At 38.7% G+C, this 16,574-nt stretch overlaps 2 protein-coding genes and 1 long non-coding RNA gene across 6 annotated transcripts in view; 1 reads left to right on the top strand and 2 right to left on the bottom strand.

Annotated features, from left to right (window-relative positions):
• LOC133524103 (trifunctional purine biosynthetic protein adenosine-3) overlaps positions 1-16,574 on the top strand; it is a 70,866-nt gene that overhangs the window by 15,853 nt on the left and 38,439 nt on the right. For 2 of the 3 annotated variants that reach the window (XM_061859951.1, XM_061859949.1), the window contains exons 5-7: positions 6-136; positions 516-639; positions 1,209-1,431. In XM_061859951.1, the coding sequence (XP_061715935.1) occupies positions 6-136; positions 516-639; positions 1,209-1,431 (478 nt within the window). Of the gene's footprint in view, positions 1-5; positions 137-515; positions 640-1,208; positions 1,432-3,789; positions 3,936-16,574 lie in introns of those variants that run through there. The other variant, XM_061859950.1, reaches the window with a different exon arrangement.
• Positions 592-2,582, bottom strand: LOC133524120 (uncharacterized). 2 transcript variants are annotated; one of them, XR_009800329.1, is made up of 3 exons: positions 2,150-2,582; positions 1,156-1,551; positions 592-730 (listed from the first exon to the last, which is right to left on the bottom strand). It is a non-coding gene; the product is annotated as an uncharacterized LOC133524120 (long non-coding RNA). The 2 variants fall into 2 exon arrangements; XR_009800328.1 differs by having other exon boundaries at positions 717-1,551.
• On the bottom strand, positions 6,081-14,790 carry LOC133524105 (zinc finger protein 431-like). The gene is made up of 3 exons (XM_061859952.1): positions 14,151-14,790; positions 10,488-11,897; positions 6,081-6,233 (listed from the first exon to the last, which is right to left on the bottom strand). Exons 1-3 carry the CDS (start codon positions 14,476-14,478, stop codon positions 6,121-6,123), a joined length of 1,851 nt encoding a protein of 616 aa, XP_061715936.1. The 5' UTR covers positions 14,479-14,790; the 3' UTR covers positions 6,081-6,120.

The following is a 16,574-nucleotide window of genomic DNA, read 5'->3' as shown; positions in this document are numbered from 1 at the left end:
CCCAGGTGTCCTGTACGCTGGCATGATGATAACGAAGTCTGGCCCTATGACGCTGGAGTTCAACTGTCGTTTCGGAGACCCGGAGACCCAGATCCTGATGACACTTATGGAGACAGACCTCTACACTGTCTTGAAGGTCAGTATAATACGATGATCAAAGATAGTGGTTCGATGGCGGTGGAAACTGGAGACCCGCGGAGAGGCAGATCCTAAAACGGCCATTGGAGACCGATCTCTATACAGTCTTGACAGATGTTGAACCTAGGTGTTACATTGCTGGTATGTCAGTTAAGCGTTCGGTACCTATTGGTCGTCTCTGCTTTACTAGCAGTATATGTACAGAGCACTTTTAATAACCAGAAAACCACGGTAAAGTTAGGAGTTCTCCTACAGGGCATAAGTTTGCCAACTATATTCGTCCGCTGAATTGTACTCGACAAACATAGCGATCGTTTAAACACTTGCAAATATCCTAAAACCAAAAAACAGCGAATATAACAATAAAACCTTTTCAGGCTTGCGTAGACGGCACTTTAAAACAACTACAAATCACATGGAATACCAAACTGTCGTCGGTCGGTGTAGTCATAGCCTCAAAAGGATACCCAGAAACTTCTACCAAGGGATGCGTCATCAGTGGTGAGTTGATTTTCCACTTGCTTATAAAAATTACCCTGGAACTGTTATCCCGAACTTTAAATCGAAAAATAAATCTGTTCACGGTACCGAACTGCAACAATTTCATGAATTTTATTAATATGTCTACTTTCCTAAATATAGTTGAAGTAGTAGTAGTAAACTCTTTATTGTACAAAAACACATAATAAAAGGAACTTACAATTAGGAAAAGCTAAGTACAAAGGCGAACTTATCCCTTCAATATGCCTAATTAAACTGGTAATGTTCAAATGCTCGCTTCTAATTTATATTCTAATTAACACTCGTTTTAAGATGTTTTAATATTGACATTTACACTCGTATTCTCTTATAATGTTTATTTCAATTTCTACGTTTTTTGCACTTAAACAGGTCTGAGCCAGGTATTACAGGTTAAGTCACAAAAGATTCCTAAATTTAATTTCTCATAAAATAGAAATAAAAGCCTACACATACTTTTATAAAATATTGGTACGAATATACGAATTTGTCATTTACCTACTTTACAGTAGCATTTATTATGCGATTTTATAAATCTCCATTCCTTTTAGGTCTCTCCCAAGTGCAGTCGAACCCGGGCGTAGTGGTGTTCCACAGCGGCGTAGCCCGCGGCGCTAACGGCACTCTAGTGACCGCTGGTGGCCGAGTTTTGCTCGTTTGTGCTCGAGCGGCTTCCCTTCGCGCTGCGGCCGCGGCCGCCGCCGCTGCCGCGGGCGCTATAGACTTCCCTGGCAAGCAGTACAGAAAGGACATCGCGCATAAAGCCTTTTCCAAGTAAGTGATATTTCTACTGCGGTGTAGCCGACAACAGTAGGTACACTAGTGGCGGAGTATTGCTAGTTTGTGCTCGAGCGGCTTCCCTTCGTGCTGCTGCCGCGGGCGCTATAGACTTCCCTGGCAAGCAGTACAAAGATATCACACATAAGGCCGTCTCCAAGTAAGTAACATATCTATAGCGTGGTAGCCGATAACGGTTTACGCTGCCCCATCTGCTATATACTCGTACTCTAGTGCTTAACTTTACAATACGGAAGAGAACTAAGCGGTATGAAAATAATCTTTGGCCTCTGGACTATTTAATATGATTTTGCGACGTCAAAGGTTTGCACTTAACAAGTAGTTAAGGTTGCCTTAACCCATATGAATCTACTTTTAATGTTAAATACGGATGAGTTGTTCTATGAATAAACCTATCGCATAGCAGGTTATTATTTTGTTAGGAAATATGTCGAATTGTTGAATATTGCCGAATAAAAATGATTTAGGTACTTAACATGCTTGCATTGCCTGGCCTGCTCCTTTCATTAATCTCATTCCCACTCCATTTTCTACCCCTCATTTCATCTCCGTAGGTCGATATATAAGGTATATAGTTCGTGTTAATCCAGGTATTCCAGGTTAAACAACATCTCTAGAGGTCCCTTTTTTCATCTAAACCTAGCCAAGCATTTTTGCATGGTTAAGTAACAAACATAAAAGCATAAATACTCACGTTTATAATATAGTTGGACCGTATTTTTTTCGCATCTTGTATTGGGAAACTACAAAGGAAATTACGGAAATTATAATGATCAGGGGCCCATTTCTCGAACGGTATTAGTCTAATATTATTAGTGTGTTGCCATGGCCACCCATACGACTTGACAATTCGTGGACTAATGACATTAATCTAATAACGTTCGAGAAATGGGCCCCAGTTCTGTTAACGACACATTAAACTGTGACCTGTGACACAGTATGTATACTGAATATCAGCCAATGGCCTCTACATATTATTAAAACGATTTAACCTTTTGAACGCCACGCCTATAATGCGCAGCGCGGTATCGTAAACCTATCGAAATGCACGAATGTTAATATTGGGCTGCAGCGCCTGCAGCCGTGCGCGTCAGTTTACTTATTTAGCGGTTAAAGCATTTAATAGTATTTTATGCAACAGTTGTATAAGAAGGGTCAAAAAAGGCGAGTGGCGTGAGTTACAATGTGAGCCGGAGCCGAAGGCGTAGGCGAACATTGTAAAGGAATACGCCACGAGAATTTTTTGACCTACTTATACAACGTTGCATACAATATTTTTCCTACGAGTCAACGAAAATAAATCTTAATTTAGGTAAACAAATTACAGCAAAAGTATATAGCCAAGACGCGCGAGCATACCTTGTTACGCGCCCGGCCCGCCCCGGGCCGCGGCCGGCCGGTCGGCGACACCTCCTCGTAACTCATGAGGCCCTGGTACTTGCTACTTGCTAAATTAATTTTTTGGACAGTTTTTTCTCAATTTTGGCCACCGTAGCCTACGGAGACTAACAAGCAACGCTAAGCGGTCTTCGTAGTCTATGGGTGTTGCTATATTACGGGTGTCACATGCGTGTTTCTGACTTATGAAGTAATTTTTTTTACTATGCAACCAAATGAATATTTTGTAAGTTGGCATCAATGCACTTAGTTTAAAACTGTATTCGTTTTGGTTTTGTTAGGTTGGTAGCCATTAATCGCAGTAACATTATAGCTTATAAAAGCACAAGAGCTTTTATGAGGAATAGACAATATAGACTTTTCTTGAAACCTTTTATGTATGTTCTTATATTCGTGTTTATGAATGCATAAATGACAGATAACAGTAGAGGAGTAGGAAAAAGTATTTTACAGTACATATGGGGCTACTTTATAGCACTAGTGCGAGAAGTAGCATATTATGTTACTGTGTCGAACATTTAAAGGGCCATATGTACTGTAAAACGTTGTACGATACATGTGCGAATAGGTAATTCGCAACTCGTGTCGATTTAAAACACTCCCTTCGGTCGTGTTTTAATTTATCGCCACTCGTTTCGAATTTCCTATTTTTCGCACTTGTATCGTAATTTACTATTGTCTGTGCCATTGGCATGAGCATTACACTTTTCGTTCGTCACGACACTCGCGATATCTGTATAACAGTACTGATAAATACGCTAGGTACTTGACTCTAGATGTCGACTACAAAAATAAGCAGCGTTTTGGTTACAAACATGTCAAGGGGATTGGCAGTCTAGTGTTATTAGTCTATGTCTGTGCTTAGCTCATGTTGTACGTATCGGCATTATTTTCACATTTCGTATTCATTCTCCTCACATATGTTGTTTGTTTCAGCTTGCCCCACCTCCAATGACCATGAGTTTTCGCTTCACATTCCATGTTACATTCCAACTTGCATTTATATCATTGTATTTAATGCATTGCTTTCAACAATCTCCATTTCATGTTATGTTTTCTAAATAAATATTGTTTTCTTCGCATATAGCATTTCATTTTCCTTCGTTTCGTCCTCTCATGGTCTCCTCAATAAAGTTATTTCAGTCGCGGGGTTGAATTTTAATATATTAAATTTGTATCTACCTATAGTGAATATAAATTATATCAAAAAAAAAACATGCTCTTAAATTAATCACTTGCGTCTAGTCAACTCTATGGCAACGTTGGCGCAACTGCGAAGTGACGCCATTTTCCATAGCGCTGACTAGACGCCGACGCTAAAAAAACGCTACTGGAGCGTGACCCTTAAACAAATAAAAGAAATAAACGATTAAAGCCTCGCCTCATTAGACGCCGACGCTAGTGTGGGGTGGCTCTAAAGGGTTAAACCAAGCACCATCCGTAGTAAGCAATTGTCAGTTTTTACTCCCATTCACACCGACATCAAATATCAAAGGATTAGAAACTATTGGAATAATATAGTTTTTTGAGGTTTGTCTATTATTACTCTAATAAAAAATGTGTCACATAAAGGAGAGAAAATACCCGGCCAAGTGAGAGAAGATGACAAAATGAATTATTTTAAACGGGTTACACATGTAATTTTAGTAGTGTGTTTATAGTCACAATTGTTAACGTTTTTTATTGACTAAATTATACACTATAATCGAAGGTGCAGAAAGCATAAAAAGGTCAAATACAGAGTAGTCTGAACAAAACATTTCCTTTGGCAGAATTAATCTTTGTGTTCCTTAGATAAATTTAAGAAGTGGAGCCACCCAGATTTTTGATGCAGGCGTCGGCGACGTCTGAGGTTAATAATTGTTTAGGTTCTAAGTCATGTTTGATATCATTTTCAACTAAATCATAGATGTTGAGCGATTATTGATTCCCCATATAAACCTATACCTCCCTTTTCAGTTTTAAGGGTTTTTTTTTATTAATAAAAACTATCCTATGTTCTTCCCCGGGACTCAAACTATCTCTATAGGTACCAAATTTCATTATAAATAATAATAATAATAAATTCATTTATTTCGACCAACTTAGGATCATATTAAATTTAAATTATTATATTAAAACTTAAGATTAAAGTTTAACTTAAATTAAATCAAATATACTCATATTTTAATTTAAGTTTTAGAGAGGCTTGGACACCAGTACGTGAATAATATGACAGTGATTCAGGCACTGGCACTCAAACCTCTCCGCAAACGCCCTCAAGATGCCGTTGGAACTAGCCTGCACCCTGCGCACCAGGGATGTGCTGCGTTTCCTCATTGTAGTGTAGAACCAGTCTACCCTGGCCTCCGCGAACATCCCCGACGCACTACAAAACTGAGGTAGTCTCATCAGCACCCTGAAAGCGTTGTTATACTATATTGGAAGAGCGTTGTACTGTTTTTGCGTATAGCACGCCCACAGACTAGGAAGTGTAAAAGGTTGTACAGAATGCTCTAAAAAGAGTATTTTTCACCTCAATTGAGCAACTCTGCGGGCCACCATATTCGCTCTAACACGCACAACGCTCTCCGTTCCCTTTCAATGTCAGCATCGTCTTTTAAGTCAGAGGTTACTACATGCCCAAGGTATAATCGCTTCAGCGGTTATTGATTCCCCATATAAATTTCCACGTCCCCTTTCACACCCTTAAGGGATAAAAATTGTCCCTTGTTCTTTCTCGGAATACAATTTAAACTAAGTAAATTGATTTAGCGTAGAGGATTTTTTTTTTTTATATTTTATATGTTTTAACTTCGGAATGGTGTCAATATGATACTTACCATAAATAAATTCGGCATCTCAGTTTTATACGAAAACGATACCAAACTTGGCCTAGTAGTTTAAATGATATAGATATGAAGAAAAAGTTGAGAAACTCTTATACATACAATCTTTACCTGCGTAAGAGGCAGCCCATTAAGTAAGAAATAATTTTCAACAACGATACAGCAATTGAGCTTTGAATAACATTAAATATATCTAAATGTAATTTGAGTTGTGCGATTCACCTTCAAATTGTTGAGAAAATTCACCCGAAATAACAAAAGACGAGTGAAAAGTGTATATTTTTTATTACCGGCCAGTGCGCGGTGACTGCACCCTGCACGTTTGCCATGTTACAGTATATCGTCGCCTAGTACCATGTGTACTAGGTAGGTCTAAGTAAAGTCTAAGTAAAATCTGTGTAAGATTGACCCCAAATATGTATTTATTTGTATTAGATAGTTAAAAAAACACTTTCATACTTAATTCAAAGTTCGTAGCATATAAAATTGCGTCTTCCTCGTCTGTATATAATTCTTCCTTTTTTATTTTCATTGCAATCTCGTCCTGGCAATCTGCAGAAAAAAATACAACACAATATACATTTAAAATTATATGAAATATTATGATTGCCTAGATATATCCTCCCAAACTAAGACAAAAATAACGATAAGGTATAAAAACATATTAACATCTATAGTAGATTTTAACTTAACAAGATTATTTAAAGAATAGCAAAATTCAAACATATTTTAATTATAGAATTTTTTTGTTGACCTAAACTAAACAGTTTAAAATTAATGTTTAATTTATAAATATAATTTTAATTAATAGCCGGGTCCACACAGAGCGAGCATACGCGCGAGGCAATTTCCTCACGCACAAACCGGACAGTGTAGACGTGCCTCGGCCGAGTGTGCCGCCTCGGCCGCTCTCGTATGCTCGCTCTGTGTGGACCCGGCTAATAATTATTTTTCCTTAAGAGCCCTTAATCCTTGGAGCGTTCTCCGATTTCACGAAATAACGCTCGATAGATGGCGTTGGCGCTCGGTACGCGAGCGCCGGCAACGCGACGCGCGTTTCAATGCAGACTAGAATAATCTTGATAGTTTTCAATATAATTTCAAGCAACATTAATTTTAGTGTTAAGTATATGATATCATATGGGCACTCTTTATTTTATTTTATATGTACAGTAGTTTTTTTTTATGTACACTACTACTAAGTGTACAGACTACAGAGTGTACTATAATAACCCTTGCTCTTTATTCTGTCTCTTTCACACCAATGGAAAATGAAGAAGTTAGTAAATGACTGCAGGTATAAATAAAGTATATTAGTGCGATAGAGAGACAGATAGTGTTTCGTTGTCGTATCGTAAACGATTGGCATGTTGGCCACACACTTGCTTGGTGCCTAGCCAAAATACCAATCGTTTGCGTATATTAGTGCGATAGAGAGACAGTAGTGTTTCGTTGTCGTATCGTAAACGATTGGCATGTTGGCTACGCACCCATGATACCTAGCCAAGAAGCCAATCGATTGCGCATATTAGTGCGATAGAGAGACAGATAGTGTTTCCTTGTCGTATCGTAAACGTTTGGCATGTTGGCTACGCACCCATGCTGCCCAGCCAAGATGCCAATCGTTTGTGCATATTAGTACGAGAGAGAGACAGATAGTGTTTCGTTGTCGTATCGATTGGCATGGTGGCTACGCACCCATGCTGCCTAGTCAAGATGCCAATCGTTTGCGCACATTAGTGCTATAGAGTTTGTGTTATTTGAAATCACGTTAGGGTTTGTATTATTATTTATGACCCGAATGAAGTCCATCCAGGTTCTTATGATGGAGTCAGGATTGGTCACCAGAACTCCTAATCTACTCATTATAATTCCATCGTGCTTGGGCTCAAACGATTTGCCCTGACGAACACCATCGATCTAGATGAGGTCCAGGGTCTCATGACGGAGTCAGGAGTTGGTCACCAGAACTCCCCAGAACTCCCAATCTACTCATCATAACTCCATCGAGTTTGGGCTCAATAGATTTACCCTGATGAGCACCATCAATCTAGATGAAGTCCAGGGTCTCATGATGGAGTCAGGAGTAGGTCACTAGAACTCCTAATGTACTCATTATAATTCCATCGTGTTTGGGCTCAAAAGATTTGCCCTGACGAGTACCATCGATCTAGATGAAGTCCAGGGTCTCATGATGGAGTCAGGAGTTGGTCACCATAATTCCTAATCTACTCATCATAACTCCATCGTGTTTGGGCTCAATAGATTTGCCCTCACGAGCACCATCAATCTAGATGATGTTCAGGGTCTCATGATGGAGTCAGGAGTTGGTCACTAGAACTCCTAATCTACTCATTATAATTCCATCGTGTTTGGGCTCAAAAGATTTGCCCTGACGAGTACCATCGATCTAGATGAAGTCCAGGGTCTCATGATGGAGTCAGGAGTTGGTCACCAGAACTCGTAATCTATTTATCATAACTCCATCGTGTTTGGGCTCAATAGATTTACCCCGACAAGCACCATCAAATTACCATTATGATGAATAGATTAGGAGTTCTGGTGACCAACTCCTGAGTCCATCATGAGACCCTCGACTTAATCTAGATCGATGGTACTCGTCAGGGCAAATCTTTTGAGCCCAAACACGATGGAGTTATGATGAATAGACTAGGAGTTCTGATGACCAACTCCTGAGTCCATCATGATACCCTGGACCTGATCTAGATTGATGGTGCTCGTCAGGGCAACTCTATTGAGCCCAAACACGATGGAGTTATGATGAGTAGATTAGGAGTTCTGGTGACCAACTCCTGACTCCATCATGAGACCCTGGACCTCATCTAGGTCGATGGTGCTCGTCATGGCAAATCTCATGAGCCCAAACACGTTGGAATTATAATGAGTAGATTAGGAGTTCTAGTGACCAACTCCTGACTCCATCATGAGACCCTGGACTTTATCTAGATTGATGATGCTCGTCAGGGCAAATCTATTGAGCCCAAACACGATGAGGTTATGATGAGTAGTTTAGGAGTTCTGGTGACCAACTCCTGACTCCATCATGAGACCCTGGACCTCATCTAGATCGATGGTGTTCATCAGGGCAAATCTATTGAGCCCAAACACGATGGAGTTATGATCAGTAGATTAGGAGTTCTGGTGACCAACTCCTGACTCCATCATGAGACCCTGGACCTCATCTAGGTCGATGGTGTTCGTCAGGGCAAATCTATTGAGCCCAAACACGATGGAGTTATGATGAGTAGATTAGGAGTTCTGGTGACCAACTCCTGACTCCATCATGAGAACTTGGACTTCATCCGGGTCAAAAATAATAATGCAAATGCAAACCCTAACGTAATTTCAAGTAAAAATGCGTTTTTCATGCGTGTTCCTGCCGGTGAGTAAGGTTGCCAGAGCTCAACGAGGGGCGGGAGGGGGTTCGAGTCGGCAACGCGCATGTAACTCCTCTGGAGTTGCAGGCGTACATAGGCTACGGATACTGCTTACCATCAGGCGGGCCGTAAGCTTGTTTGCCACCGACGTAGTATAAAAAAAAGGACCACTGAAAATCCATCAATAAGCGAGAGTCTGTTAAGCATAGTGTAAAAAATGAACTTTTATTAAGATTTTCTAATCGCAGTATATAGCACTTCTCGGAACTCCGTAGCTGATTACGATCGCAACGAATGCCTGACAATCGAGCACAGGTCCGTCCTCTAAGCGCGCTCCGCGCGGACTGAGAGCGGGGCGTCGCTGCTGCGTGATTTATACGTGTTTTAAAAAAATATAAATTTACGGCAATGTAGGTCCCATAGTTATGATTTTTTTTTTTATAGGTTAACATAAAGTTACAGTTTGCTATAATATTATTTTTAAAGCAAAATATGCGTACAATTTGCGGAAAAAAATAAAAATAAAACCCTGTTTTCGCCCAAAAAATGAAGAAAACTCGGAAGGTATTTTATCAGTTTTTTCAAATGTATCTTCGATTGTTAATCATTCCAGCCCCTCGTATGAGATATGTTGAATCAAATTGTAGTCATTCATGTACCAAATGATTCTTGTTTACAGCAAAATTGAGAACCGAAACGCCACATCTCACTGCAAAATTTGGAAAAGACTCCCAAAAAACTCATTAAAAAAGAGGTTTAAAAGAGAAAATGAAAATTTGAACTGTTGGAGCCGCTAGTTTAGGAAACGATTATTTAAGTACGTTACCAGTTTTTGAATAAATACTAATAGTTACGTCGTAATGTTGAATGAAAAAGGAAGCATTTTACAAAATACGCTCGTCTGTAGGAATAAGGACTCTTAAGTTATACATTGATGTAGTGTTGGTTAAGACTCCCTTTGAGTCCTCTTCTTTAAGACTCTCATAATTAAGATGGAACTCTAGTTTTTTTCAGCTTATTAGGGACTCGAGTCTTTTGTAGGGACTTCCTTTTCGGAGAACTTGTATTTTTTTACAAATTACTTCGAAATGCGTTATCTTTATGTGAAATTCATGGATGTACATAACACAAATCTTACAATAACGCCTATTTACTTTACTGTTGTTTAAGTAAAACCTATAAAATTGTTGACTAAGTCTTTATCTGGAGACTCGAGTCCTTTTAAGTAGCGCTCAAAAAAGACTCAATAAAGGAGTCGACTCGGGACTTAAGACTCAGAAGTTTTTTAAGCTCTGAGCCTCGGAAAAACAAGTCGAGTTCTTCAATTTAGACTCAAAAGACTATAAATTGAAAACTCAGTAGGCGGTTTATTTCTACTGAGTCCCAAAAATAGTATTTGTAAACAAACCTGGTGGCGCTTCAAAAGATACGGGTACGAATTCAATATTCACACAAGTTTGATCAGCAAGTAGTTCTGATGTCGTTGGAGGACAGATTTCGGTTTTACCGGCTTTTTCTCCTTTGTGCTTCTTTTTGTGGCTCAGTAAAGTACTTTTATGGACAGCAGCATAATCACATTGATCGCATTTGTGTCGCTTTTCACCAGTGTGGGTCGTTATATGGTCTCGCAACATATTTTTTCGTACAGTTGCATAACTACATTGGTCACATTTGTAGGGCTTTTTACCCGTGTGTAACATTGTATGGGTTCGTAAATTATGTCTGTGGGCACTTGCATAACTACATTGGTCGCATTTGTAGGGCTTTTCACCAGAATGCATCCATTTATGGGATGTGAAACTATCTTTGAGGACAGTAGCAAAATCACATTGGTCACATTTGTATGACTTTTCAACGCTGCATACCCTTGTATGTACCCTTTCATGATATCGTAATTTGTGTTTGTGAATACTAGCATAACTACATTGGCTACATTTGTAAGGCTTGTCTCCAGTGTGTATCTTTTCATGTTCTCGTAAACTATTTCTATGTGCACTAGCAAAATTACATTGGCCACATTTGTGTGGCTTCTTACCAGTGTGCGTCAATTCATGGCTCTTTAAATTATTTTTGCGTACAGAAGCGTAATCACATTGCCCACATTTGTAAGGCTTTACATTAGAGTGTTTATCTTTATGACATTTTAAACTTCGTTTGTGTACGGTAGCAAAACTGCATTGGCCACATTTGTAAAGTTTCTGTCTGGAATGCATTTTAATATGATGCATTAAATTTGATTTGGTGGTAGTGGTATAACTACATTCTTCACAATTGAAAGGCTTCTCACCGGTGTGTGTCCTTACATGTCTTACTAAGACTGACTTTTTAGCAGTTGCATAACCACAATAGTCACATTTGAATTTTTTGTCCATGTGAATAGTTTTGTGAATGCTTAAATCATGTTTAGAGGTAGCAGCATAACCACACTGGCTACATATGTGAGCCTTCACACGAGCATGTGTGTTCATATGACGTACGTGTGAGGACTTTCTGTAAGTCCCGTAACTACACTGGTCACACTTGTACTTTTTCTCACCATGAACCATTTCATGAATTTTTAAACTACCTGTAGAAACACTGGTAAAGCTACATTGGCTACATTTGTAAGGCTTATTACCAGTGCAATTCTTTTTGTGGAATATTAATTTTTGTTTCTTTTTACTAGTATATCCACATAGCCCACATTTATTAGACTGGTGAGACTCTGTGTGAACCTTCATATGACGTAGTAAAGAAAACTTTCTGGCCGTTGCGAAACTACAAAGGCCGCATTTGTAATTACGGGGTTTCCCACTCTGCTCCTTTTCTTGAGTTTTCCCTACAACAAAAATAGATAACATAAATACTTGTTTTGCAAGGGGGTAAAGTTGTTGTTTAACCTCTTGTGCTAATATTGGTCTATGTAAAAATAATGGGGTATCAAATGATTTCAAAATTGATTATTTGGAAAGTAGAATTTTGAGTGTTGCAAGGGTTTCAAGGCACTATGGTTAAACAAACTTTTGCCACTAAGTGAAACATAAAACTTTTAACCACACCTTCATGAAGAAATTACTAACTGTAAAATATTACAAATCAAATCCTAATGAATGTTTTTAAATAAAATATTTTTGCACTCAAAATCATTACTTGAAAGTCAATTCCGCCAGCCAACATGAGGAAACAACTCAAAATTTGCATTAAATTACTTTGCCACTGTTGTCTTATGGGTGAAATGCAACTTTCTCATCAGTTTTTCAAGAAAAAAGAGAGCCTTTATGAGCTGTTGTGGTGAAAAAGTTTTTCCATAATACATCAGATAAAAACTAATGCACATTTGATTTGATTGGAAACAAATCAAATTATTTTATCAAATCTTTTGACGTGTTTTTAAAGTAGTCACCCTATACATAAATTATAAACTGTAATTTGTGTTTTTGAACTTTTCCTTATCCTTAATCCTTAGTCTTTAAGTGCTACCACTGTACAATACCTTTTTCAATAATGAATTTGTATATTTGTATGTTTAAAACTAAAGAAAAATGTATGAAGTACTCCAGTGGTGGAGGCCGGGTTCGAATTGGCCTCTTTAGATATCACGGCTAACAAACCTACAGTATATGACATCTATTTCAGTTTATATAAAATTACTAATTCGGGAAGAGTAAATATTCTTGCATAAATACATGCACCTTCCTTGTAAAGTTTGTTGTTTCACTCCAAGATATATGGCAAATCTCTTTTGTCTGGATCCAGACCTGGATGGTTTCATGCTTCTTGAATCCAGATTGCTAACTCTGACTACCACTAATTGACACACTTCTATTGTGAGTGAAAAAACATAGGTGGAGGAACAAGCTATTTTAATGTTAAAAGAGAGCTTGTAAAGGCCATAATTTTTCTTTGGTAGTACTTTTTTATCATAACAAGTACAACTAATTAAATAAATATTTTGGTACAATCTTACACAGATTGATCTAGCCCCAAACTAAGTACTATGGGCACTATATATAATAATATATAGTACACACTTAAATACATAAGATAAGAATTTATTAGCACAAGAAGAACATAAGACATATATGTACATAACATCTATAACTCAGGAACAAATATTTGTAATAAACACACAAACAAATGCCCTTACCGGGATTCGAACCCAGGACCTGCTTAGTAGGCAGAGACATTATCATAGGAGGCCACTAAAATTGGTTTTTTTAGATCTGAATGTTACAACAAATATTTTTACTTGGCGAAGTGTGTTATTGGTGTATTGAATTTATGGGATATATTTTTTATTGATTACAGTACATGCATAAAACTTAATTTCTTCCAGCTTGTCAAATTTTAAAATATTGAGAGAAAAAAATCAGGTCATGTTAGTTCCCACACTTGCATAACAAATATATTATTTAACACCCAGAACATCCTTATGGTTCATGTTCTCGTAAGCCAATTGGGAGTATTACTGTTCTGCCATCGGTGTGCACTACTAGCACCTTTTGTATACCAGAGTAACCTATACACACACATAGTAGTGCCTTAAACTGTTTTTGACAAGTGTTCACATATAATAAAATATGACATTGATGCATCAAGGCGGTTTGTTTATAGAGGGCCTACCGGGAAACGCGAAAATGCAATTTTGTTATCTGCCTCTTCATCCTCGAATGTGCAAGAGTGGTAGAGAGGTTAGATAAAGAAATTTCGATTTTCTTGTTTGTAGATCCTCAGATTGTGATGGATTGCGATAGTGGTACCCCCTATGCAGTATTAGTGGACTTGGTGGTATCTTGAATAAAAATTAAATGTGTTCCATTTTCAAAATAATTTTATTTTTGAGATACCTGCCCTCTATTTGGCTTATGAGGGCAGTATAACTGGACTTCTTTAGGCTAAGCCATCTGCTGCTGTTAGTTTCTACTAAATTTTATTGAATGGGAATTTTCATAGTTCAAGTGAGTGAGTGAGTGAGTTTGCTGAGTGACATTGATCAGACTGCTAATTGTGGTTGATTCAAGTGGTACTGATTTGTCTTGACACATTTTGCTATGATAACTTCCATAGTAAACAATCCCTATTCAAAACTAACCTTGCATTGGCCTCTCCATTATCTCTGGGCCGAGCACTAGCTCATCTTTTACAATATGGTCTGCATATAACGCTGAAGTCTCCATATCGTTCACGGCACGCGCCTCTGAGCAAGTCGGTTCAGTTTTAACATTCTCATCCGACGGGTGTTCTTCTTTTACACGCACACTGTCAAAAGGCTCATCTTTTACACAGATGTCCTGCCAAGGCTCAGGTTTTACACACACTTCGTCGATTCCTTCTGCTGTTGATTCTTTTACACAGATATCATAGCAGGGCTCGAATTTTATACACACTTCCTCCATTGCATCTAGCGATGTCGACTCCATAGTAAACAAGGGAACGCGTGAAACCTACCCTACTACCTATCACGCAAGTCACGATGTTTTTTTTTTTTCGGTACTGTACTAAACTCCAAAATTCTAGTTAAATGCCAAAATTAATATCTCTTATAATAATAACAACAACAAACGAAAAATTAAAACTTAAGTAGACTCCGGTGCCGTCGTGTCGGTCGATCGATTAAGCGGAAAGGAAGCGGATTAAGCGAAATCGAAATGTCAATTTTGACGTTTTGTTATGGTTACGTTCCGTTCCGATTTACCTACTTCTTAGAGTCGAACCAAGCTATTATTATTATTATTGGATGGTGCCACGTCGACCAGGCTGTGATCTATTGTGACAGCCCTTTAAAGTTTATTAATAGTTTGCCCGTTGAATCCAGGAAATTCCAGATTCTTTGGGCCGTAATGTTCTGTACCTATGAGGGTTAGGTTGCAATACGTGCCGCCCTAAGTCGGTGGGTACTTCTTTTTGACATTAGTGGTCCACAGAAACAGAGAATTTGCATTGCTGTCTCCTCTGACTCCTCGCAGAACCTGCATGCCGCATTTTGTTTCTTTCCAATTTGAAACATGTGTTTGTTCAACTTACAGTGTCCAGTCAATATTCTGGTCACTTCTAAGTTGCTGAGCAGAGATATACATCCCATTTTGTGATTCCATAGAACGGTTCTGGGCCGACCAGGGGTGTGTCTGTGCCCTTACTAGCAAGTTTGTCCGCTTCTTCGTTTCCGTTAATGTCGGAGTGCCCTGGTACCCATCTAAGTAGGACTTTGTTGGAGTTAGCGAGTTCATTTAGGTTTGTTTTACAGTTCTGGACTAGTTTCGACTTTGACTCAAGGTATTCTAGTGCCAGCAGAGCAACCGGGCTGTCTTGAGTTGATGTAGATATGTTGGTACACACATCCTACATCAATGCCTTTCTTGGAACCATCAGTATACCAAATATGGCTTCCCTCTTCGACGTACATTTGGTCGTTGGTCCATTTGTCTCTAGGAGGAATTTCTACTGTGTACAGTTTAGTAAAATGACATTCAGTGTTCGCGTCATCAGTGGGCATGCTAAGGGTTCTATTTGTAAAAACCCAGGCCTTTTGTTTGGTTAATGCTTGAGAGCGCCATTTTGGCCTGTTTAGCGTGCATATTTTGTAGACGCACTGCTTGGGCTCCTTTTGCAATTACAAGTGGGTATAATGTCCAGCAGTGCATCTAGGGCCGCCCCTGGTGTCGAGGAGAAGGCACCTGTTGCTGTTAAACAAGCGGAGGCGTAGATAATAATGGGCCGCACTACCGCTGTGTATAACCACATAGCAATTTCGGATCTTATGCCCCATCTTGCCATTGCCATCATCTTGCCTGCCATTTGACATCATGACCACATGGCTATTTTCCAATTTTTTTATTCCAAATATTGTAAACGATGTAAATACTCTTGCTGGGGCCCGATGTCGCCGGTACTAAAATTAGGTAATGTTTTTTTTTGTTGTGCACGTGGTTGGTTTAATCAGTTAATAATATTGACATCATAATTATTCACAAATTACTTAAAAAGTATCAGAATCGTAATCTGAATATAGCACTAAATTAGTATAAAAAGGTAATTAATTTCAGTAGTATATTGATATAATATAATATAAATACTACCACAATGGTATCTTTTTAACATTGTCCACATGTGCGAGTGAAACCCTGTGTTTCACTCCACTTTGCTAACTCAAGTGTTCTCTAATCTGGTACAAATACCTTTCTGGCTCAGTGGTATGGTTCAATTTAGTAAGGCATAATAAGTCACAGCGCCCTCCAAGCTTCATGATTGCAGCACTGCGCTGTGGCCTAAAATTTGACTCCCATCCCCATCCACATAGAAATGCATACAAACTAGGGATTGCAATCCGGTCCGGCGGATCCGGTAATCCGGCCGGATCCGGCACTTTTCAGGAGCTACCAGATCCGGTAAGTCCGGATCCGGTAAAATTAAATAAAATGCTTAAATACAGCACGCGCTATGCGTTTTAGAAGAGGAAAAGGCAACGGATAAGAGGTATGAAGTTGAACAGAACAGAAAACGAATGAAAAAGTTTAAA

Source organism: Cydia pomonella, chromosome 13 (genome assembly GCF_033807575.1).
Source record: "Cydia pomonella isolate Wapato2018A chromosome 13, ilCydPomo1, whole genome shotgun sequence".
Taxonomy (NCBI): domain Eukaryota; kingdom Metazoa; phylum Arthropoda; class Insecta; order Lepidoptera; family Tortricidae; genus Cydia; species Cydia pomonella.
Note: the sequence above shows the minus strand (reverse complement) of the source record. Positions and strands in the feature narration are given on the sequence as shown.